Here is a 25,161-nt window from a genome sequence, read left to right as displayed (position 1 = left end):
CACGGGTTCAAAGCTAGGTTATGACATTTCTACATTTTTTGACACCCCTTAATATGAATCCTGGCTCCGCCACTGCTTGCTTGTCGATATCAAGATGATTGAATATCGTGTAAACTTATGAAAATGATAAATCAAAGTTTTTAATTAGATACAAACATGTAATGAAGCGTAGTTCATTAATACTCCCTCATAGATGATATTGCCGATGTATGTTCCTTTCATCTGTCGTGGTTTCTCTGTCATGAATAAGACTTCTGTTATTGACATGAACATTCTTGAAATTGCAACTTAAATGTTTGAAAGTTCGTTCTAAGCAAACATCAACCTTTAAAAACCGTTACAAAAAAACATCAAACGTGGCGTACCTTGTTTGTGACCAGATTAATTGGCCAGAAAGTTGCTTTTCCTTTTTCCTAATCTTCCCTTAAAACTACCACTGCCAGAGAAATTGGAAGAGAAGTTGGACGTAAGAACAATTCACACAGGCTGCACGTCTGCACCTGCACATAACAAATCCATACTTTTGCATTTTTGTCTTTATGCCCTTGGTTTTTAATGAGACTTAGTTGAAGTGGTATAACAGAGTCCATATATTCTTGAATAAAGCATACTAGAATCCAGATTTTAGCTAAAGCGTTGGAAAAATACTTGTGAAAAAAACAGACGTTTGATGCTCTATAGGGTGATAGTTCTCATAGGTAGACCACTTCTTTCACATTGGTGATTCAACAGGAGAAGGGTTTGACTTTGTTTATCAGAAGTAACGTTAGCAGCTACTACTTGATAAGATATGTATGTGTTGTTCTGATAGATATATTTCTGCACAATCATATCAATGATGAAATGTTGATTATCAACACAAATCCTACAATTGGGCAAGTACGAAGTGAACTTCTGATACCAGGCCAAAACTGCCTCAAACTCAGGGAAATCAGAAGTATCATTGGATTGGCTGAATTGGCTGAACACTATTAAAAAGATGGAAAAAAAATAGGGAACAGACGAAAAGGATGGGAAAATAGTAAGTAGAAAAGAAAAAAGATTCAGTTCTTTTTCCAACAGTATTTCCTAGTTCAGTTCTTTTTCCAACAGTATTTCCTACTTCAATTCTTTTTCCTCATATGCTAGTTTGTCCATCTAATTCGTCTTTGATAATTGGTCAACTAAACGATCAAGAACTAAATACAGCAACCAATTCAAGGAGAAAAAACATCAAAATACATTTTTAGCAGAACCCCAATCAAGCAAATAAAATCCATGATATATCTTCTCTTGTCAGCAGATCCATATAGGACATTTGCTGGGGTACTTGCTGCAACGCTTGATATTGACAACTTTGTAAGTTAATCTGTTGCAAAGAGCTGTCAAACTCATAATTTCCTACTTGGCTGCCGTCCCATTGCTGCACCCTTTGTTCTTCTGACGATAAACTGTTCTGAGTAGTACTAACGAACTGCTTTTCATTTAGTAATTCTTCAAACAATGTTGAGTCATTTCCATCCTCCGTTAGCAATTTCATATAAGAGAAATTTGATGTCGCGGGCTCTGATGTTATCTGCATGTTCTGATCAGAGTTTTGGCTGAATCTTGATGGGCTAATAATCTTGGATGGATGAACTATTGCTCTTGGCTTATGATATCTTCGCCATGCGTTCATTTCATTCATACTATCACTGAGGAAATAATTAGGAGTCACTTGGTTCATATTTTGGAACTGGAAGTTTAGGCCACCAAAATGATTATTGCTTGTTCCCAAAAGTTTGGCCATTTCTTCTGAACTGGAATTCACACTTTTTTCACAGATATTGATACCTTTATTTCCTCTTTGAGCATAAAAATCTGCAAAATCCATAGTGTTGTTGTTCTCTTGGTGAACCATTTTCCCCTTTGTCTTTGCATCAGAGGTGCCCCAAGAAGTATTATTAACATTTGTGTGTGCAAACGTATGTGCTGTCTCTCCCAAATCGTTTGCTAATTTATATTGGCTACGCTCATAGTAGATGTTCCCATCAACCTAACAGTAGAAAAAGGAATTATCAAATTTCTTTTTCATGTATATGTTATAGTACTAGATATGTTTTAGTCATCATACATAAGATTAGTGTAGTAATATTTTAGCTCCAACCGTGAATTCTTCAAAAGAAACTATATATACATATAACGAAAGACGAGTTAGCGTGATCCAGTATTTTAGAAAAATACAGGAGCAAGATGTGTGTTTTGCCTTTCAGGCCTAAGGAAAGAAACTTTAAAATAAAATAAATTATTGAGATTTATAGATAATACATTTAAATTATATAAAATTCAAAAGAAAAAAACAGGCCGCCGAAGTATCTATTTACTATCTAGACATAGGGGTTGAGGGCTAGCTCACTTGGTAAACTCCCTGCCTTCCACGGTTAGGTGAAGGGTCAATCCCATCAGTAATGAGCATCCCCTTGTCCTTTCCCCCTCTTCCTCCCCCGATGTAACAAAAAGATCAAAACAAAACTATCTAGACATAACCGAATTTTTTAGTACAGTATAATATTAACTTGGAGTACTATATACGTTATAGTCAAATAATTTAAAAGTAAATATAGTGTAACTTACAAGACCAAGCAGATTCCAATACGTCTCGTCATCTGTTGTCAAAATTTGGCTATATTTGTTGAAATCTGATGTGTAAGGATTCCAGATTTTGCGCCTTTCCTCTTTATTATCACTAATTTTAGTATTTGCAGCCCCTCTACCTATACATAACGAATTTAAGGAGCTTAAAATGTACATAAGAAAATAATTTAAATTCAAATAAACAACCCATTTACCTTTGCATTGTCTAGTATTTAAGGACTTTGAGATATTGGAACACTTGGTTCCCCTTTTAGTCTTTGCTTCCTTCTTAGCAACACATTTCTCCTCGAACAGTTTGTTGTGATCTTTATGTAAAGGTTCAAAGCTTTTTTCACCTATTCTTTTCGTTGAAAATTCCTGCCAAAAAATAATAACGTTAAAGGTGGAATTTTGTGTTGTACACCATTTGTCATAAAATGATAATGCATAACATTCATTATCTAGACTTTCGGAGCAAGAGAGTTTAGTTTAAAAAGGGGATTTGTGAGACACAAATTTAGCCGGCACTAGTGTGAATCATTTTTTAAAATGAATTTTATGAGATTATCTTTCAATATTTTTATACTTTCGTTTGTATTCTCATTGAAATGGTGGATTTATCATCTCTCATTGTAATTAAATATAAGTCAATTGATCAAACCACGGTAACTTTTTGGCTTACACGTGATATCTGGTCATCAGGTTATCTAAGATGGGTATGAATATGGTTGAGAGTAGCTTTCTTGTTGTGGCCCATAAAGAGCTCAACGGTGTGATGGCGTGGAATGGGGCCGATTCACTATCTTTGTCCATTTGCGGCCGGTTTGATTCCTTTGTTCGTATTTTGGAGGCACACACGCAAGGAGAAACTTGTGGGCTTCAATAGCTATAAATATATATATTCAAATGATATAGATAGCATACAAGAAAGCGGGGAGCATGGTCCGTAGTTTCATTATTGACGAACCTAATTCTCTATGGCGGAGACATCCTTAATTGGATGGAGACAAATATATAAAAAGTGTGAAATGTGGGTGCTTATAATCACTAGGTGGTCATACTAAACTTATCCACTCAACAAAGAGTTTCATATCTTTCTTGATCAATCCAATCTAATCAGCGATTTCCGATGTCTATTAATCTTGGCAATTTTCCCTGTAATACTTAGTTTGAGGAAGAAATTATTAAATATGTGAATAAAGTCCCATATTGAAAATTAAGACAAGTCGAATAAGCCTTCTTGTGGGAGTTAGGGCTTCTTTTGTGGGCGACCTTGGGCAGATCAGAAGCGAGACCCCCATTTGTTTTCATTACGATTAAGATAATTGAATAATTAAGATGTTGTCTCTAGATCGGAACTCTAAATTAATAAGACTATTTATTTTTCAACATCTGCATGTGCATAATCTATTTATTTTAAAACATAATAAATATACAGTTCACATAAAAGTAATTAATATTAGAAAAATATAAATTTAATAAAATAAAATCATCATGTAATAAAATAAATTAAACTTGTATGTTCGTTAGTGATGGTGAAGATGATTTGTAGTGGTGATGGTGATGGTTGGTGCTAGTGGCTAGTGGTTGGTGTTGTAATGACTGGCGCAATGTTGGCGGTTGGTAGTGGTGGTGGTTGTGATGGTAGAGTTGGTTAATGTTAGTAATTGATGGTGTTGGTGGTGGTAGCTGAAGAATGTGTGATGGTTGATTATGGTGTTGGTGGTAGTTGGCAGTGGTGCTAATTGTGATGGTCGAGGTGATTAATAGTAGGAATTGGCCGCAGCGGTATTAGCAGCTGATAGTGGTAGCGGAGGTGGGGCCGGAGGTGACGGCAACGGTGGAGGTGACAATGGATATAATTATAGTGATGGAGGTGCTGAGTGTGGTAACGACTGACAATAGTGGTTGACATCGATGGCGGTTTCCAGTGGTGGTTATGATGACAGAGGTGGTTGGTGGTGGTAGTTGACAATGATGGTGGTAATTGTGATGGCTGAGGTGGTTAGTGGTGGTGAAAATTATCCATACAAAAATACATCTTAATGATATTAAGCCTTTGTTTAAGATCTTAATAATTAAAACCTATTCAACCCAAATAAATGGTTAAATCTAACGTAAACAAATGTACTTAATGACCTAAGATCTGAACCATTCAGATTCGTACCTCTATTAAGCCAAACAAATGAGACCTAATTCGACTCGATCCTTGACTTGATCAAAGTCCCAACATTGGCGTGAACATGCTTGGCGCCGTAATAAATTTAGAATTTAGATGTCGCGTGTTCTAAGTTGAGAGTGTGATCGCCATTGACATTTAAGACCCAATAGCCGAGGGCCTAAATTGGGGGAAAAATAAATTTCTTTCTTTCATGAAAAACCCTTTTCGTCCCACCTAGTTGATTTTTTATATTTTATTTTTACAAGAGCATGAGAATTGGGGATTCATTTTTTGCTTTCAAGAGATATGAAATGTGAACCCCATACAAATAAACAAGGTAAAAAAAAAAAAAAAAAATTACCTGCTGAGCAGGAGAAGTAACAACATTACCAAATATTTCTTCCATTCTTTTGGTCTTCCGGATTTTCTTCCGAACATAAACAATTGGCTGTTGTTTTCCTGGGTTGTGTGACATAGACATTACAACTGATTAAAAACTTGATGTTTCTATTGCTAGTTCTGCTTTTTCCCTTAGTCCTTTATAAAAGGAGAGATGTTACTTCTTCCTAGATTTTTTTCCCAGCTAAATAGTGGGAACACATTAAAATTGAGATATGAACAAATTAGTTACAATTAAATCGCAACCGACAAAAATCAATAAATAATGGTGTAACTAACCAATTTAAATCGGAGAAATATGAAGTTTGCTTGTTATAAATTCACATAATCTTATATAAACCAATTGAGCGCAAATGGATTTAGGTCAAAAAGAGAAATATCATGTTATGCAGTTGTCGTTTCTCCAATAATACTGACAAAATTGGACACATTCATAATGTGATGGATTTTTACACTATCACCATAGCGTATCAGTTGTAAAAGATCATTTACCATCTTAAGGATATCAAGTTACATGTATTTTCAATTTTATGTTAGTGCAAAAAAAATTACAGCATCCATTCATTGATATTAAACTCTAGCTAGATCATTAACTAAATTTCTGCTTAAGTATTAAATGAAAGTGAGAAAAAATATATCAATATGATGTTTTTGCACCGAATCACATTAGTTATTATATATCATGCTTAAGTGATTAAATCAATGGGAGATTAGATATTGATTAATAACGGTTAAGCAACAAAACAATATACAAAAGATAGATATGCTCTTAACAAAGTTGTAATCTCCATTTTTGGTAGACGTTACAACAGCAAATTTGACTTGCTTAAACCAATCAAATTACATCATCTGGTTGAGGAGAACAAACAAACCACATAAATGGTTAGTTTGGTCAATGGAACAGTTAGATTTTCCCCCTCAAATGAAACAAATAGTTAAGCCTCTTTTTTTTCTTTTTTCTTTTTTTATAGTTCTTAAATTACAACAATACTATGTTAGTTTTTTAAACTAAAATGGCAGTTTACCCCACAAAGCAGAGGTTATGACTGTTCGCGACAAAAAATTTTACCAAAAAATAAATAACTACAATTACAAAACAAATGTGAGAGGGAAAAAATGTGAGAGAAAACATTTTATTACTTAATTTTTTAGTACAACTCTGAATTTATCTCTTGATTCTAATTTTCGTGTTGTTTGCCTTGATTCGAGAGCTAATGTAGCATCTTTCTCGAATAAAAGATGGACTTTTGTTGATTTGTTTACCTTTAATCGAAGATGCTATGCAACTTTCAAAATGTCTTCAAAAGGAATATATGACCCCTTTATATAAGTATGAGCTAAAACTTGAGGGTATTTTGATCTCCAAATAATTCTAGCAAACCTTAGGCTAGAAAGACGTGGGTTGAGCTTGTCTTGTAGCAGCCTAATTTAATGGACTAACCCAAATGTAATTTTGATTTCATTATAATTTTGACTTAAATAATGAATCCGACTTTATTAACCAAAATTTGACTTGGCCAACATGTCAATAACTTATAACTTAGAATTCAATCCAAACTTTTTATGAATTAATTCAATTAAAATTTCTAGGTCTACAATAACCAATATGCCAAAGGCGATAGTGTATTTTAGCCATCGGTATTCTCTATTTCGTTGCCAATGGATAAACTGATAACCCAATCCAGAAAAGGGAAATGGAAGAGGAAACCTAAATAACCAACAAATTGGCTCTCTTTATGACTTACCTTAGTCTTTACTATAGAGAAAGAGAATATGGTTTTTTTCCTGTCAAATACTACCATATTTACAGTTGAACACGGAGAATATGAGCTTGTGCTTCTCGTATTCTTTGTTTGGTACGTTAGTATGAACAGCTTTGACAATCTCAGATCTGGGTTGAAGGAGGTTGTTACGTGGATGTATTCCTTCCAAGCCCAATATCAAGAATCCAACACAACAGCAAATTTTATAGGGAAAAAAGGTGTATTCACATTATACATGGTGAAGGCATTCAGGAAATTACAAAGAGAGGTATCGAGCAAAACTTTGAGAATGATGGTTACTTACAAATTACAACCATATAAACATAGGAGCATATATCATCAGGACACTCTATACAGAAGCTTTCCAAAAATAGATGCAAACTGCTGCGAAACCTAGGGGAAGCCCATTATTATGGTCTCCATGCAACAATTACTGCACCACGGCAATAAGGGCTAAACCATAGCAGTTCTTCCCATGGCTAATCTGTAAGATGTGCAAACCAGCAAATACATGCAAGAATCGTCAGCTTATTTCATTGTTTCGTCTAGAGGCATAAACAGACTGATGTTTCAGACTCTCAGAGAGCATAGGCACAGGTCTGTAAAATATTCCCTACTAGAAAAGCGGGGTTCAAATTACAAGAGTCAACACATCTAATTTCTTGCCTAATTTCAGATATCAAATTCTTGATTTTGGACTAAAACTTACTCCTACATATTTAGGAACTATACAAAAAGTACTGATAAATACATTTTCTTATACTTGAAATGTTAAAACACATTTGAGATGTCATATTTGGGCAGAGAGTTAGAAATATATAGAGCTCACATAATTGTCTTGAGTCGGCTGTGGCTGTGTCACAGATATTGTCTTGGGTCAGCGCTTGTTGCTTGAATTAGTTAGGTCCTCATTCACCAGCAATATCGGTGGGTTCATTTATATCCATATTTTCTGTTGAAACATTGTCCGTATAGTCATTTTGATCACCTACATATGCTTGGGAGCTTACTACATCCCCCATCAAGTTTTTATGCTTTAGATTGCCTGCCAAAATGGAGAAACGGGTTAAAGCAATCAATACATGTGAGGATGAAATTCAGATATGTTTGGCCTACACAAAATTAAGCCTGAAGCATCAAAAGCTTCTACAAGTAGACAAAGCTAGCTATCAATGCAACAGAAACGTTAACAAACTCCCACATATATGTGGGGACACCAGAAAGAATCACCAAAAGCATGAAACTTGATCATTATACTGTACTAAATCTGGAAAAGGACCATCACGCCCTCGGCTTTAAAAAGAAATTTCTCCTAGCATTACAATTTATTTGGCATAGTTCCTATGAGTGTCAAAGATGTGGTGCATGCTTAGCAAGAATGGATCAAATTGATATCAGATCGATAAAATGCGTGCCTGTAATGAACATGGAAAGATTTTGGTCTTTAAATCATAGAGAACTTTATTAGCACAAAGAATAATATCATAAACCATCATTTGATCAACTATCTGAATACAGTAATATTAGGTAATTGCAAGGTTAAAATACCCATCCAAAAAGTGCATCCACTTGACGTTGAGTGAAGAAGTTCCTTAACACGAAATAAGAACCGCTCCATAGATCTCTTGGTGATGGGGATTTTGCTGGTTATTGCTGTTTGTTTCATACCCTGCCAGAAAGAAAAGAAAACACAATAGAAAGTGCAGAAAGATGTCTAGGCCAACACGAATGAGCATAGTCTGACAAAACATATGGGATTTCTGTACAAACCTTTGCTTCTGAACACAGCGTCTGTATAGTTCTCGTTGCCGTCTGAAGCTCTCTAACCTAGTAATAAATATATAGAGGCTCCTTAATCTAAAGTTAGGTTTTTCATATCTACTATAGTTCAAGCCAATAATTCACTCATCTTACCATCTGAATTATATGCTCACGGTGTAATTCAAATTGCCCCTGTAAGAAGCCAAAAGCTGAAGACATTTGTTAATTCCAATACGTCATATTTTGTTAGAATCACAAAGATGAGGCCGAAGACATCACCCTCCCTTAACTAAAATAAACAAGTTCTTGTACCCTGACCCATGATAGAGGTAAGTACCTTTGAGGAAAGAGTCAACAAACTTCCCACCAAACTTGACAGCAATTGCACGGACATTGACCTATTAGTCAACACCAATTATGTCAGTATCAGAATGCTGAGTGGCAATTAAATAAAAAAATCAAAGCAAGGCAACCACCTTATCATGAGTCTTGCACATGTTGACTAAAGATACAATCACATTAACAGATTGTTGTAGTTTCTTCAGAAGGCATTTGACATCTTCCGCTTCACCACCACCCCTGGCTTTCTCCAGAAGTGAAATTTCCTTAACCTAAGCAGGTAAGAAGAACATAACAGTTATTTTCATCATGGAAGTTCCATCTGTGGATGTGTAGCTTATAAATAATATGCAATAGTTTTGGTACCAACCAAGCGGTTAATCATGGCAAGATTCTCTTCATGCTGCACCATTAAATCATCTTCAGAAAACGTCTTCTTAAGCACGCATATAATCTCTGTGAAAGATGACACACACAGAATTGAGTGGGTAGTGGAAATCTTACCATTACCCGGTACCAAATGCAAAATGTTGCAGGACAGAGAGTAGGAAAACTACAGCCATCCTCCACTGCAGATTTGTGTGATGAAACCTGACATATAAATGGAATAGGATTAAGTTGAGGGTTTGCCTAGGAGTGTATCACAGTGACTAGACCACTAAGCTAATTATATGTTACCATTGTCATAATTAACACTATCTACAGTAGACAACTGTAAAGTTAAAACTGGGGGACTTGTTTCTATATATATAAATGACAGAACCATTTAAGAAATTGCATTTCAATTCCTAAAATATTAACGCCCACATACATTTAAACTTGCCACTTAATATGCAAATTGGGTATTGCTGCTTTCTTTGTTTTTCTAATATGTTTGAAGCAATCAAAATATAAGTGCATTTGGCTGAGTCCAATCAAACAAGTATTGTGTGTGACATGTACTAAGCTTAATATTAAATGCTAAAGGAGGTTAAAAAGAATCCTTAAGGTCTCCATTTACACCTTTGAACTCCAAGCCTATTGCATAACAGATAGAAGCTCACAGCAGAAGGTTTTGATGCAATTTGTTAAAAACTTAGCAAAGTTTAACAGATAAGCTCACAGCAGAAAGTTTTGATGCACGCTGTTACATATCTAGCAAAGTTTTCACTTTAGCTTCAAGCACGACAAATGATCTGTCATAGCAGCAACTATGTAAAACCACCTAACATATGTACCTGGGGCAAAACAGAGCAGGCAAGCTCACTTAGGGAATCGGAAGTGGACTGGCAATTTTCCAAGTAAATTCGTAAAAGCTTTTGAATGACCTCTGCCTGCAATTAAAAATTAATCAAATTAGCAACCCTAAAGTGAAGAAAACATATTGCACGGTCAACAGTCATCCAAGAAACACGATGGTGATATTTGCTGGACCCACTAGATTAACATACTTTGACTTTCTGACCATCTTCAATGTCATTAACACCATCACACTTTTGCATCAAGAGTTTGTAAGCAAAAGTTCCCAGCTTCTTGGACAGAAAAGAAAGTAGCTCTTTTGAAAAACCTGTACGGGTATCTTTTCCAATATCATTGAGATCGTTATCTAGGATAGTTCGGATAGACACAAGCACCGATTCCAAGCTTAACAATACTTCGGAAGCCAAAGCAAATGAGACAGCACATGCTGCAAGGAAAAGGGTCAAGTGGTAGGCTAACATATTCTTCATTGATAAATAAAAGAAATGTGTGAACCAAAAGAACAAATCCATAAGCAGCATACCTGCATCAAAGATATCCCCCACAAACGAGTATGCACCAGCATATAAATAACCTATGTCTCCTGGTGATGGAATCAATTGCATGCCTTGGAAAAAGCAGTCTGTTATGCTGATTGGCTGGAATGCCTCTAGAAGATCACAAAGTACTGATCTGTCTCTCTGAACATCCGGAATGTTTAGCATCTGCAATTGAGGTAAAAGAAAAGAAAACAATGAGATACAAATTTGATAAGAAATCCTAGCAAGGATAAGAGAAAGTTACTTCCCCACCGCTCCATTTCTTTAAATTTTTGCTTTTTAGAAGGGGGATTATGATGGAATGTTTTACCTTGCCAAAGCATTGAAGTGCCTCTTTTACGACAGATCTAGAAACTGATGGTCTAGAGCTTGTAATGTTGGGTATATCAGGATTTCCCGCAAAGGCAGAATGGATTTTCCAATGATCTGGGCATGTTTCTGTATCTGCATAAAATCCGTGTAAGATATTACAAAATTGGCAATCTTTTTTCCAAGGCATATAACAATGTCTGCTGTAATACCTTCTCTAACACCAGATATTGCAGAATCCAAATGCCTTCTAAGGGAAGGAAATAGTGGCTGAATTTTGCTTATGAACTCTATTACTTTCATCTCACCAAAAGCAGGAGGAATACTCATGCGTCTAACCATTAAATGCCTTCGTGGACTGTAGTAGTCCAGCTTTCTGTTGAGATCCCTCAGAATATATAGACAAATCGGCAACTGGAACCACCAGGGAGTTAGATATTCTCAAAGATTAATGTTTGAAGATGAGTACATATGAAATTATGCACCAATTTCCAAATATTACAAATTTAAGCAATTAGAAAAGAAAAAGAAACTGGACATTGAATACCTCAGAAGCTGGATCTGCACAGCAGGAATCCTGAGTCTGCATTTTAAAACCATACTAAACAAATTAGAAACGCCGTACAGGCCCAGTCAACTTTTTGGATTTTGTTAGCTCCTTATCACTAGCCTAGTTAAACGTTTTCCTGGAGCTAACATCTCTTTTGCTTGTATTTATTTGCATCTACTGGATGCCTTTTTAATGATATTTCCGACTTCATAAAAAATATGCTGTACAGGCCAGCACTGATTTCTGGCAGCAATTATGTGAATTTACACATTGCATAGAGGTATAAAGTATCAACTAAACATCAGAACTCTCTATCAGTTCAGAAAAGTCTCCTTTCTTTTTTTATTACTCTTAATTGAAGGAAAATATGATTGTATAAATTGTCATAATAGAACTAGAGTTGTGCCTGAAAGGACTACTGACCTAAGAAAGATATGTTACTTTTCTTTTACAAATTAGAACAAGGAAGTTTAAAACAAAACGAGAGAAAGATGCAAGTTACTGATGAAATCTATCTGAGTTAGTAGACAATCAATCAACTCATCATCAGAGCAAAATCCTCTACGGATTTGGTTGGAAAACTCATTCTGATTATTTAGATGTGTTCATTCAATAATAAGTACACAATATTTACTACTTTCATCAGAGTAATAAAGAGGCTATTTGTCCAAAAGGTGACATTCTCACGTGACAACCAAATTCTAAGCAATTAATGAAATTGATTTGATTAGAAACGATGAATATCAAAACATAGATCAAATCAGGTAAAAAAAAAAAAAAAAATCGAATCACACAATCCCCAAGTCTTTCATCACAAAAATAATTCTTTTCTTTTGGAAAGATGTCCCTAGAGTTCTATATGCAGCTGATTCCGCTATGTCAATACTCTATCACACTACCAAAAGCATTTCGTGCTCAAGAGAAAAGTGTGAAAATGGAAAATATCACCTTGATTGAAGAAGCAAGATACAGTTCAACAATCAAACAAAGGATAAGTATCAAAATGACGCCCCCAGAAAAGTAACACCTCATGGTGGAAACATTAAAAGTAAAAACAAAATTAAAATAATAATAATAATAAAAAAAAATAGAAAAACCTCAATGGTGGAAATATGTTTTCTCCAGATGGGGCAGTGCAGAGACATTAAAACGAAGCCCTGAGATGCAAGGAATACCCAGCCCACAATATCCAGATAGAATGGCCAGGAAAGAAAAGGAATATCAAATGAAGGTTATGCACTGGCTGAAAAAGGATTCAAACGAGTGGCACTGATGAGAAGGTCCATATACTTCAGGCACAGGCTTGCTCAAATCAAAACCCATTTAGACAGCGAAAGGAAGGAACTCGTTCGAGACAAAAATACTACCTTCTGAAAAGCTAAGATGGCAAAGCAATCTAGCAAAAGAGGCCTGAATTTGTGTCTTTGTGCTTCCACATGCTCCACAGCGGCAGAAACATCTACATTTGCTGGCATATTCAAATTACGTGGTTGATTTCTTGATGGCTCAGGCGCGCTACCTTTAGAACAAGTTCCAGTAGGACCCGTGCTTGGTTCCTGGCTTGGAACTGCACCTGCTTTCCTCAAAGCATCCATGATGGTTGGCTGCCTAAGTTTTCCATCAGTAAGTGATGCTTGGCTGTCCTTCTTCACTTTCTTCTTCTTTTGTGATAGACCAGCATTACCATTCTCATTCTTCATCTCCTGATCTCTGTTATGATCAAGTTGGTTCAGTGACAAGGACTCCAGATGAGGTTGGAGTTCAGGTAAAGAAAAGCAGGACTGTCTTAGGGAACTGTTTAGCAAGCTGTCCAGAAATCTGCATTAGTAAACGCTTGTTAGCTTTATGAAGTTCTGTTGTCACAGCATGATTCTTTATTGAGAAAAAAACTGAGTCATGAATCATAGTTATCATACAGTTGCTGATGCATATGCATATTGCCTGGTTAAGTTGCTAGAGAGAAGCAACTCCTTCTCGTAGGAAACACATTAAGGAAGTCTACTATAGAAAGCTACCACATCCATCCAGGCCTGACATTTGTCGAATCAAAGCATCGAATGAATACAGAATGAAGGCTATTCATTTGTAAAATTTATAATTACGAATTTACATATCCTGTAATTTGGAGAAGAAAGATTTTTATCGAACTGTTACAAATCACTTTACAACTAGTGAAGACCCGTATAAGTTGAGCAAATATTACCATGTACAGGAGTGGGTTATTATCTTATTCTGATAGCTCGCAGAAAATTCAAAATAACTAGTGGTGCTCCTTATACATTACAGGGACAACCGCATTTCCTATTAACGTTAAATGTTACTATTAGTTATGGGATCTGGGAAACAGATTTCGTCTTTATGACTTGTTTGTGACAAGGATGCATGAAGATGAACAGAGTTGACAACTACTTAGGAGATCAACAAGGCTCCTCAAAACTTGCAGGGCTCAAAATTTATATCATGCGTGGCATACAAGAAAAGGACACAGAGGACATACACAAGGTTCCTCAACCGCTTAAATAGTTTAAGAGTTATCTCCTCTCTTGTTGCTTGACTGACAGCATTACATTCATCGACTGCTTGAGTACAAAAGGCATTGAGCTACATGATATACCCAAGAAGTCAGAGAGCATGCTTAGAAATAACTTGTCAGAAATAAATCACCTACAGCACATTGGCGAGATTATCGGCACCACCTACCAGTTCCCGCAGCCAATTGGCAGCATAGTACAATGATAGAATAATGATTTGCTTTTGCTTTCCACTTAAAGATCCCCAAAGCGGTTCACGGAAGAACTGACACAAATATAATAGACATTATTAGCACACGGAAGGCAGGCAGCAGGTAAAAAATTATCTCCGTATAAGTAAAACTCTCCCACAAGATGGAAAGAAAAAGCTTAGCCCATCAAGTGCTTCATCAACTGCCAAGAGACTAAATGTTACTTTCTGTCTAATTCTAGCTTAAGGATCACCACACTTCAAACTTGAACAAAATGTTCAAGCCAAATGTACCGACTTATTTCGCGATGAGAGATTGAAATGGTTTATAAGAGTAACTGGGAAGGCACTGAATCCCACCTTAGAGGACGGAAGGTGTATAGGGCAGCCAAGAAGTGCATCAATTCCTGCAAGAGATCCTTGATTTGCCAACCCCTCAATCTAACAAAGCCATGAGGTCAAACATAGAACAATCTAAGGATTTAGAGGATGCAGTTTATTGAAGAATTGTGTACTTACTGAAGATAGCAAAACAAAGTTTGCAGGAAGAATTTGCAGCGATGAAGCAGCCCTGCAAGAGTTGTATAATATGTGACTATCTATGCAGAACAACAACACTGACAGCCAGACCGTTGCCAGAACATATATCTATCTCAGGATAATTAAATCTAAGGTTATTTGCTGGTGATTTTGACTCGGATAGAAATTTTACAGAAATTCATTTATAAGCAACAAAGGAGTATTGGGAGAAACTTTTATCAAAGACACTGCAAGATTGGTGCAAATATCAAAGTTTTCCTCAAGCGGCATACAACATCTCCAAGATGCAATGGAACATCCGCTAGCTGCATTCTTTTGGCATAATTCATTCCATGAGTTAAAAGAGGGCAGTGGGATTAATTGATAGATGTATAAAGCTAAATTTAAAACCGCTCAACGATTTCTGCAACGGTCAGAGTTTCCTCTAACCTCAGAAAATGTCCTTTAAGTGCACCCCTTGATCAAAATGTCCTTTAAGTGCACCCCTTGATCAAAATGTCCTTTAAGTGCACCTCTTGATCAAAATGTCCTTTAAGTGCATCAAAATATCACCTAGCTCCTTTTTATCATATTTCGTAAAAAGTGAAGGATGGGCATAACGGTTTTCTAAGGGAGTCAGGATTATATCTGAGTGAAGCTGAGCCTAAGAAAAGCAAATAATTTGCATCAGAGAGTTCTTTTAAGATTGACAATTTTAATTCCTAAACCCTGGTTATCAAAAGATCAAGCTCCCCAGGATAAGTTAGTGATTCTCTGGCTCATAGTTTCAAGCCAGTTAGTAAAAGTAAGGTAATAAAAGTAGGTGTGTTCCTCTTCTTTAATTTTTGTTTGTTTTCATACTTGAAATTCAGCATATAAGGATGTATAAACTTTTCAAGCGGTAAGATGAAGAAGAATGATTACAAATTACCGCAAAGAAGAGGATACAAGTGGCAAGATATTGAGACATATAGGAGATATGTCTCCATCGAGGTTCATCCATAAATCTCCTGCACTTATAAGCAGAAGTTAAAATTTCAATTGGTGATTATTTAATGGAAATTTTCTAGTGAAGTTTCTGGAATACACATTTACAGCTTACCTTCCAAACCACAATATAACTCTTTGACCATAAGCTCCCCACCGTCAAGGTCACACAAAAACTTTGATTCAAAGTCCCCAACATGTTTGCTTGTCCTGTGAGTAATGAACGTTATATGTATTATAATATGGATTTTTGGGGATAATTATGTGCTTACCATTCCACTATGGCTGGATGAAGTGCTTTTTTCTTCAATGTTAAAGCCAGTTCATCATAAAACATAATTAATGGAAGTGGCAGCTGCTTGCAAGAGTTCATAGATGTTTCCAAAAGCTCCAAAGCTTCCTCGTAATTTGACTTCTAAACCAAATCTCAAAATCAATAAATACCAAATCTCATAAGTTGAGAAGTATCATAACAGAGGAAATACGGCATAAAGTTTTTAAATGAAAGCTCAAATATCTGAAATATCATGACAACGAAAATATGGAAACTCAATATGAAAAATTAATTCAACGTAAGACATCCCCGAAATATAACAAGATAATTCTTGAAACCTATGTGAAGAAACACACAACTTCATATCTAGTAATTTGAGGGAAATATCGATTATAGCATATGGCTCAGTAATTTTTCGTATTGAAATACAATCAATGCTGTTACTTTCACTAATCTTCAAAATTGTGAAGGCCAAAAGTGAATATTACCAAGCACTTTAATGATGATATATACATATACTTATCATGTTCTAAAATAACACCCCGTGTTGAAATTAGAGTACGAGACCAGTAAAGGAATAGAAGATGTTTTGAAGGACAGTTCAACAATATAATGAAGATCAGATCTGATTGTATCTTTTTCCTCTCTAGTTGGTGTAGAATGGATTTTGTAAATGATGTGGAAACCTTGTTACAGTGTATAGAAAGCTTACATAGATAGGTCAAAGATTTCCCCTTTGGTTGATTGGTCTTTTGGAGAATGTAATCAGGTATTGTGCTATATCAATATTGCTTTTATCATTTAAAAAAAATACTGGTAATCATACAGGGAAATTATCAACTACGATACAGACATAGAAGAGATCGACCAATAAAAAGACTTTCTTGATAAACAATATTGAAACATACTCAAAACCTAGAGCACCAGTAGACAAACTTAGATACTCAGCAAAGCACAATAATCTCGCAATACAAAGTATCTGAGTAGAACAACATGTAGCCAGTACCTTCCACTTTTTCCTAGAAGTTCTTTCTACTACTAGAACTCCATTACTGAATTCTCATAGTCCGTATTGCTACTTTTGGCACTAAAAATTGTACTCCTCAGTTCCATTTTATATGTCATTTGACTGGATAAGAAGTTTAAAATGTTAATTGACTTGTCCATTATATTAGTCGTACTCGTATTGGAAGAAAATATTAAAGTAATATGATGTAGAAAACATCATATCGAAATCAGATTTTGGAATAGTTAAATGAATTTGAATTCTTAAAAGTTGTTTAAGTTGTATAATAACGAATGGTATATGTTGGAATGTTTCAAATTAAGTTTGAGCCTCATTATAGATTAGGACTTTTTGGTCATTCATTGAATTTAGTGCTGAAGTTTGTCTTCTGAGTTCTATTAGTAGCCCTTCTATTGAGAAGACTACACAATATAACTAATAAATGAATGATTAGCTAATGCGTATACTGATATACAGGGCTACTAGTAGAAATCCGAAGACAAACTTCAGCATTAATTTGAACACTTGGAGTAAGATAAAGTTGACTCAAGTATCAGCAGGCTACCTGAGATGATGAAAGATGCTTCGTAGTTTTTGCATCCCCAAGGTAGGAGACTATCTTAAGAGTGCCAATTAAGCCCATCTTCTTATAAATAAGATCAGGATTACTCAGCTGCCAGAAGATTTAAAGAGGATAAGTTGTCATTGTGACTCGAGAGAAGGATGTTGTCATAAATCCTAGAGAGTGTCATATTATACATTTACCTGCTTTCTCACAATCACTAGTAGTTCATTCGAAATAGGAGATCCAAAGGGTCCTGTACTGACTTCAGCAGAGAATGCCAAAAGACTGAATGCTTCATACACCTGAAACATAAAAGGTGTTCTTTTTTGTCAAAGACAAGCCAGGAAATGGCTTTAGTCATGATGCCAAGAGAAGCATGGTGATCGTGTCACCAACCTTATGCAAGTTTCCAATACTAAATGTCTCCAAGTAATCTAAGATGCCTGAAAAGAAGCACTAAAATAAGCATATAACTACATTTTATGGCAAAATTTCCTAGTCAGCATCAATATTGCACCAACGAGCACACCAGTTATATGAGAAGAAAGCGGAACCAACTCTTGTGAGTACTTTGAGGCTAGAAGGACCATCACATCCATAGCAGAACTCACTTCATGACTTATCCCAGAGCCCACGTGCGTAATTAATGCTCCAAGGACCTTCATATACAAAACAGCTAATTAGAATTGCAGCATGCAGGACAACCTTTTGCATTTACTTCCCAAATCAGGAGAAATTATTTAACAAATGCTTGAAGAAGACAATCTTACTTCCTGTCTTGAATAACTATCCACAAGCTCTTTGAATAGATTTGTGTACATGCGAATGCCGAATTCCCGAGCTTTGTCTTCTTTGCAAGCCAGTAAGTACTCAGAAATGGAAAGGAGGGTAGGAAGATAATCCTAGTATAGAACATAATAAGTCAACACAAAAGAATTGCACCAATATAGCTCGCACAGGAAATGGGAATATAAGTTTTTGCTCTGCGATGAATACCAAAGGATAAACCATACCCGAGTCAAATCCGTATTCCCAGAAACACATTGATCAAACATAGTTTCCACAATACAGCCCTCAAGAATTTTCTTCTTCAGTAACTTCTCAACACTCTTTTGTAAAGGCTCGCTGTTCATGTATATAAGCGTAAGCAACCATATGTCTATCACCTTGTGATCCTGAACTTTCTCAAGGCTTTTCAGTTCATTCAATGTCTCTTGGCAAAGTACCTACCAACAACTCACCATGTATAAAGAGCAGAACAGATGCAAATATTTTATACCCTACTGACAAATGACTCAATGAAATTATCAAGAATAAGGAAATGAAATTGTAATTCCCACTTTGTTAAATCGAAGACTTGTTCGCAAGGCATCAAGTATTGAAGCTTCTGCATTGTTGACGACTGACTTTCCCTTCATCTTACTCTGCTGTGTGGTCCGAACATTTGATGCTCCAACAAGTTTGAGCTGTTGTCGGATGTGTGAAATAATCCTACGAGTATTGGTAGGTGTAGCCAAAAGCAGTAAGAATCTCAAAAGGTAGGGCATATGCTCCGCATCAATAGTTCGGATACAAGATAACGCCACCGTAATGACCTTTCACAGGTTCCAGAAAAAGAAATTGTTATTCAGGTGAAAGTCAATATTTAGCAGAATGACCACTGATTTTAATACATGTTCAACAAAATAACCTGTTCTTGTAACATATCATCCAAATGGAGGTTAGAGAAACAATCGAGCATGGGAACGATAATGGAAGAATCCTCTTGAAGCATCTCCTGAAGCGAATCTACGACAGTTTTGTTGTTTTTCTCCCCAATAATCTCGGGCAAGGACCCAATTATCTCCTTCTTCAAGTGAACTGGGCAAATAGATAACACTTGAAACAGTTTTTCAGTAAATACTTCTGAATCTACAAGGAAGTCAAGCCATCGGAATTGGTTCAGAATCAGCCTTGCTATGTCTTCTTCAAGACATAAAGATGATGATCTCCCTCCCATATTTCCAGCAGGTTCCACATCAAAATACTCGGGAAGCTTTTCAAGCAGCAAGTTTTGAATGTCTGACTGGACTGAAGGAACCAGTAGCAGTACTCTTGCCAGACTGTCACTTCGTACCGATCCAAGTCCATCACGTTTTGAAGGAGATAAAAAGCTGCTGTGATCGAATAGTTGCACCAGTTAGACATTCTGATGAGGTGCTTGCTCAACCATTTATTTCTTAATTTGGATAACGATTTAAAATTTTATTGTACCACAAGTATTTAGCATCTAGTTTTTCCAAGAAGCACAATTCCCATGAATGAATCTAAAACCCCATCTGTGATAACTGACAAAGTAAGGAATGATGGTATTCTACATTTATCATTTCCACTATTTCCTATACTAGGATTCGCAGTCCCTTGCCAATAACAATGTATCACCCTTGAGACATCTGATAGGCGGTTACAAGCTAGAGTGCTACCATGTTTTTGGGATGTGATCAAAGAGTACACTACTAATTTAGTAAATAAGGTGACGCATTTAACAGAAGCAGCTGGAGTCATCTTTAAATTCCTGAAATCCCATATAAAAGGAACTAATAACCTATGACTGCATAAAACACAAGATTTATGTTGCTAGTATATTTAGCAAGTAATGCGATGTTCGACAGAAAACATATGCAAAATAAAATAAAACAACATAAAGCTCTTTCATTGCTCAAAATATTTGCCTTCATTGAAAGTGTCTTCACCACACAACCCCCTCCCCACCACCCCACAGATAAGTTAATGCTCCCTTCCAGCTTTAGTCCTAGTTTATTCCAAATAATTACTTCCTCCGTCCATCTTTACTTGTCCGCGTTTAACTTGGCACACCCCTTAAGAAGCAAGAAATGTAATTATAATTTTACTATATCACCCATAATTATTATAAGTCATCTCATTCATTGGAAATAACTACTCCCTCCATCCCAATTATGTGACACTATTTCCTTTTCAGTCAGTGCCAAAAAGAATAACATCTTTCTATATTTAGTAACAATTCAACTTTATATTTACCTTTTTACCCTTAAAGAAATGATTTCTAGCCATACAAATTTATATGGTTTGTTTAGATCACAAGTTTCAAAAGTCTTCCTTTCCTTCTTAAACTTATGTGCAATCAAACACCTTCATATAAAATGGGACGAAAAGAGTAGTACTTAATAATAAGGGTAAAATAGGTATAAAATGGTTAATAATATCTTGGTTTTCCAAACTGGACAAGTAAAAATAGACATCTATTTTTAGTATAGTGGACAAGTAAAAATGGACGAAGGGAGTATAACCTTTTTCATAAACCTATTTCTTTTCAATAATTGTATCACCCTCACAATTTCCAAATATTCAAATTCATTTACACACTTTACCGATGTAATGTTTCCACAAACGCTCTAAGATGCTTTTCATTTACTTAGTAATGTAATACCGAAGGAAAATATTTTATTCATGAACTCAATAAATCTTTGGATGCTCTCTATAATCTCCGCTCTTTGAAAATAGCTAGCAGCATCTCTATTTACAACAGTACAAAACCTACTTTAATTCAAAACAGGAGAAACTATTCCTATATAAATTTGACTATGAATTCTAACTAGACATGAATTAAAATACCAAATTTTAACCAATTTTGGCTTCCTACAACATTGAATTATTTTTTTCCAACAAATATACAAGTAAAATGGGAGGGGGGGAATAATAAACAGAGCAATCCTTCATGCTTACCGTCGAAGGTTAAAGGGCATTTTGGTACATTTTACGTATCTTTAGTTAACAACCACAAGATTAAAAAATCTTTTATACTTTCTTAAACTCCGTGTCAAGTCAAAACCAGACAAACAAGTTGAAACAGAAGGAGTATAATCTTTTCATAAACCTATTTCTTTTCAATAATAGTATAACCGTCACATTCTCCAAATATTCAAATTCATTTACACACTTAACCATGTAAAAAGACGCAATGTTTCCACATACACTCTAAGATGCTGCTTTTCATTTAATTACTAACGCAATATAAACAGAGCAATCCTTAGTGCTTACCGGCGAAGGTTACTGGGAGAGTTCACGTAAGTCGAGAGACCTTGGAGGAACTCAGATTTTATTGATGAATCGGATGAGAAGAGACGGTTGAGTTGGTTCCTTAGCTTATGTAGATCAGATGGTAGACATGGCGGACCCGAAGGATTAATCAGTGTACAACCAGCACCCGCTAAAACTGAAATCATTTTCTCAATTGAATTTACAGTTTGCGATTGCCCTGATTTTGGCGCTTCCGATTCCGAAGCTATTTGTGGAACATTTTTCTCCTCGTTTGAGGATTTGGGAATTTTGGTGGGCTGAGCAAATGGAGGAATGAATCCGGTATTCGATTTCGAAGGACGTTTACGAGAAGCGATTTGCTTAACAACCATTTTTCTTCTGCTAGGGTTGAAGATTCTGCTTGAAGATTGTGAAAATGGAGGCAAAAAGGCGCCAAATTTGTTAGGGAGTTTTTGAAATTTGGAAAAGCCAGTCATGTACTTAATAAGATTGCGAATTTTGCCTTTGTATGGTTCACATTTTGTAATTTAGGCCCTTTGTCAAATTGGGATTCTATCCAACAAGTCCCCAAATTTCTTGAGTCTTTCGATACCCCTAAAACATTTTAAAATTGAACAGAACACCGTGAGAGTATGGGGAGCGGGCACTTAAATGACAAACATTAGTACCTTTTGCGCTCTGTTAAGTCCTATTGCGCACTAATTTTATACGCAATAAGGGTTAGTTTTATTTTTCTCACACTTTGTATAATTTTAAAGTTTTGAAATTCACGTATTTTTCATATTTTGACCAAAGATTAGTCATGTCTCAAAACTCCGGAATATTAATATTTTATATAGAACCTGATATCTTTTTCTACGAATAATAATGTAGGCTCAATACATCAAGTATACATAAACGTTTGGATTGTCGTTTTAGGGGTTGTAAAGTGCCCCGAAGTAAGTTTTGTTTGGAAACTTGTTATCGTTAGGTTTAAGTGTTTAAATTTATAAGGTTTTGATTTAAGCGTTTTATTATTTAGTCAAGTCATTACTTTATTTCGAATATGTCGAGATTTTTTTCATAATTAATTTACGACGTCACGCGAGTTATTAATGAACGATAATAAAGACTAACATAACTAATTATCATAAAGAAAATAATACCAAAAAAATATAATATATTAACATAAAATGTACTCACACGGTGTTTGGTGTCTGCGTAAGGACTTCAAATAATTTGAATTCGCCTGTATAACACATTAATGCAGAAATCGCTCTCTCCTAAAAAAAATCAACCCAAATCCAAAATCTCTAATTAAGAATGGAGAGATCCATCCATCCTTCAACGACCTTAGTGGTACTTGTTGCATTTACTTGAGAATGAGTATAGAGAAGCTAACAGAATTTAGGAAGCATTACTGCATAAACACTAAATGGGATGTATATATTTAGTAAATCAAAGAGGTCCTATAATATAGGAATTTTCTAAATTCCATGGTAGATTATTATCTATATAGTTTTAAATTATTATTTTAATTCTAATCGTTTTTCACCTTTTACCTCTCGCTTGTGGATGATGGATTATATTATTAAATTTTTGCCAAGCATTTTGTGCAACTTTTATATTATATGACATGAAGGTTCGACTTTAGAAAATGTTTAAAAATTTTAATTTTTTTTATATAAAATAAGTTAATGAAGGAATGGTGACAGAATTATTATGTGACGAATATTATGCTATTAAGGCAGTGCGCGGTACATTTTATGTTAATATTATATATTTTTTTGGTATCATTTTTTTAATGATAATTAGTTATATTAGTCTTTATTATCGTTTATTAATAACTCATGCGACGTCCTAAATTAATTACGAAAAAATCTCGACATATTCGAAATAAATTAATGCCTTGACTAATAAAACTCTTAAATCAAAACATTATAAAATAAAACACTAACGATAACAAGTTTCAAACAAAACTTTTTTTGCGCGGAGTAAGCTTCTGGCCCAAAACGATGATCCAAACGTTTAGGTATACTTGATGTATTGAGCCGACATTATTGTTTGCCTAAAAAAATGTCAGGTTCTATATAAAATATTGATATTTCGGAGTTTTGGGACATGACTGATCTTTGGTCAAAGTATGAAAAAAACGTGAATTTCAAAACTTTTAAATTATACAAAGTGTGGGGGAAAAAAACTAGCATTACGCTTGAAATTAGTGCACGGATGGGAGCTACGATTGGTAGTACAGTTAAGTCCTATTTTTATAAAAAGTACCAATGCTCCTTCTTTTTTTTTTTTTTTTTTTTTTGGGTGGTTACTTTTGTTACAAAGATAAAGACCCAAATGTGGGTCATTCAAGTTGCCCACTCAGAGTATGGGTGCGGGCGTGCGGCTTTGGCTTTTTTACGTTTTTGGCCATATCCTTTCTTTTCTCGTCTCTATGTTCCCTATTTTGTCCCCATGGAGATTTTTTTTTTTTAAGAAGGTGATTTAATTATTTTGCGAATAAATAAATAATCAGGATGCATATTATTTTTAAAATATATATATATATATATATAGATAATGCAAGTCATCAAATTTCATCTTTCATGTGACAGGAAAAAGTCCCAAGACCATCCCTTCAACGATGTAGAAAAAGAGTAATTCAAGTCTCCTATGTGATTTCGACTTCTCAACCAATTGATATACGAAGAAGCGTAGTCTACCTGCTAAAGACAGTAATGTACGTAATTTAGTACTTCATATGGGGAAAATGAAAGCAAACTCGATATGGAAAGGTAATAATAGGTCTAAAATCATAATTAGAGTTACATTGGTACCAAACTGATATCGGTAACACAATCCTTCCAACAAGTTCCGTTGTAGTCTAGTTGGTTAGGATACTCGGCTCTCACCCCGTCACCCGAGAGCCCCGAGTTCAAGCCGGCAATGGAAATATGTTTTTATTTTGCTGCATTCCCAAAGGTTAACCATTTCCCTTTCTTTTTTTCCTAATATTCTTACACCTTTAAATCTCCACCCAACCGCAAAAATTAAGGTTGAAATCAAAATTAATCATACCTCAATTCTCAAGTTAACCTTTTTTGAAAAACCAGTTACGCAAAGCTAGTGTTTACACATGACATGTAATACGAACTAAAGATGTTATATGAAGAAATCAATCTTTTTTAGTAGTTAATAGTTGCTGCTAAAAGTCTCCAACCAAAAAATAATTTTCTTTTAGGGTGTGTTTGGTATGAAGGAAAACATTTTTCGGAAAATGTTTTCCAATTTTCTCACTTTCGTTTGGTCAAAATTTTTGGAAAACATTTCCTTTAGGAAAACAAGTTCCTTAAAAATGAGGTTAATGACTTCCATAATAAAAGTAGGGCAAACAAGTCGCGCATTCTA

The 25,161-nt window shown here is 35.2% G+C and overlaps 2 protein-coding genes across 7 annotated transcripts; both read right to left on the bottom strand.

Annotated features, from left to right (window-relative positions):
- Window positions 1-910: 910 nt before the first annotated feature.
- On the bottom strand, window positions 911-5,275 carry LOC132062580 (uncharacterized). The gene is made up of 4 exons (XM_059455121.1): window positions 5,115-5,275; window positions 2,808-2,970; window positions 2,593-2,732; window positions 911-2,014 (listed from the first exon to the last, which is right to left on the bottom strand). Exons 1-4 carry the CDS (start codon window positions 5,232-5,234, stop codon window positions 1,241-1,243), a joined length of 1,197 nt encoding a protein of 398 aa, XP_059311104.1. The 5' UTR covers window positions 5,235-5,275; the 3' UTR covers window positions 911-1,240.
- A 1,817-nt stretch (window positions 5,276-7,092) lies between these two features.
- On the bottom strand, window positions 7,093-22,245 carry LOC132063656 (uncharacterized). Of its 6 annotated transcripts, none has more exons than XM_059456309.1 (32): window positions 21,784-22,245; window positions 19,415-19,877; window positions 19,065-19,319; window positions 18,738-18,950; window positions 18,495-18,626; window positions 18,254-18,383; window positions 18,121-18,167; window positions 17,925-18,026; window positions 17,725-17,832; window positions 16,152-16,294; window positions 15,995-16,089; window positions 15,824-15,902; window positions 14,893-14,944; window positions 14,734-14,814; window positions 14,353-14,448; window positions 14,150-14,253; window positions 13,020-13,470; window positions 11,650-11,685; window positions 11,315-11,516; window positions 11,104-11,237; window positions 10,778-10,958; window positions 10,446-10,681; window positions 10,233-10,328; window positions 9,520-9,606; window positions 9,386-9,418; window positions 9,153-9,287; window positions 9,014-9,074; window positions 8,830-8,885; window positions 8,686-8,742; window positions 8,464-8,584; window positions 7,745-7,960; window positions 7,093-7,399 (listed from the first exon to the last, which is right to left on the bottom strand). In XM_059456309.1, the coding sequence occupies exons 1-31, from the start codon at window positions 22,152-22,154 to the stop codon at window positions 7,824-7,826; spliced, it is 4,494 nt and encodes a 1,497-aa protein (XP_059312292.1). In that variant the 5' UTR covers window positions 22,155-22,245; the 3' UTR covers window positions 7,093-7,399; window positions 7,745-7,823. The 6 variants fall into 6 exon arrangements, with proteins under 6 accessions (XP_059312292.1, XP_059312294.1, XP_059312293.1 ...); XM_059456311.1 differs by having other exon boundaries at window positions 16,152-16,291; XM_059456310.1 differs by having other exon boundaries at window positions 7,395-7,531.
- Window positions 22,246-25,161: the final 2,916 nt, after the last annotated feature.

The sequence above is a fragment of the Lycium ferocissimum genome, chromosome 7 (genome assembly GCF_029784015.1).
Source record: "Lycium ferocissimum isolate CSIRO_LF1 chromosome 7, AGI_CSIRO_Lferr_CH_V1, whole genome shotgun sequence".
NCBI lineage: Eukaryota > Viridiplantae > Streptophyta > Magnoliopsida > Solanales > Solanaceae > Lycium > Lycium ferocissimum.
Note: the sequence above shows the minus strand (reverse complement) of the source record. Positions and strands in the feature narration are given on the sequence as shown.

Excerpts from the sequence above, each read along its gene's own strand:
- LOC132062580 (XM_059455121.1), bottom strand. The coding sequence starts at position 5,234 with ATGTCTATGTCACACAACCCAGGAAAACAACAGCCAATTGTTTATGTT. Across the intron at positions 2,733-2,807 it reads AAATACTAGACAATGCAAAG|GTAGAGGGGCTGCAAATACT; the intron begins GTAAATGGGTTG and ends CGTTATGTATAG. Across the intron at positions 2,015-2,592 it reads ATTGGAATCTGCTTGGTCTT|GTTGATGGGAACATCTACTA; the intron begins GTAAGTTACACT and ends TTCTACTGTTAG.
- LOC132063656 (XM_059456309.1), bottom strand. The coding sequence starts at position 22,154 with ATGGTTGTTAAGCAAATCGCTTCTCGTAAACGTCCTTCGAAATCGAAT. Across the intron at positions 11,238-11,314 it reads AATATCTGGTGTTAGAGAAG|ATACAGAAACATGCCCAGAT; the intron begins GTATTACAGCAG and ends GATTTTATGCAG. Across the intron at positions 9,288-9,385 it reads TTGCCATGATTAACCGCTTG|GTTAAGGAAATTTCACTTCT; the intron begins GTTGGTACCAAA and ends TTACCTGCTTAG.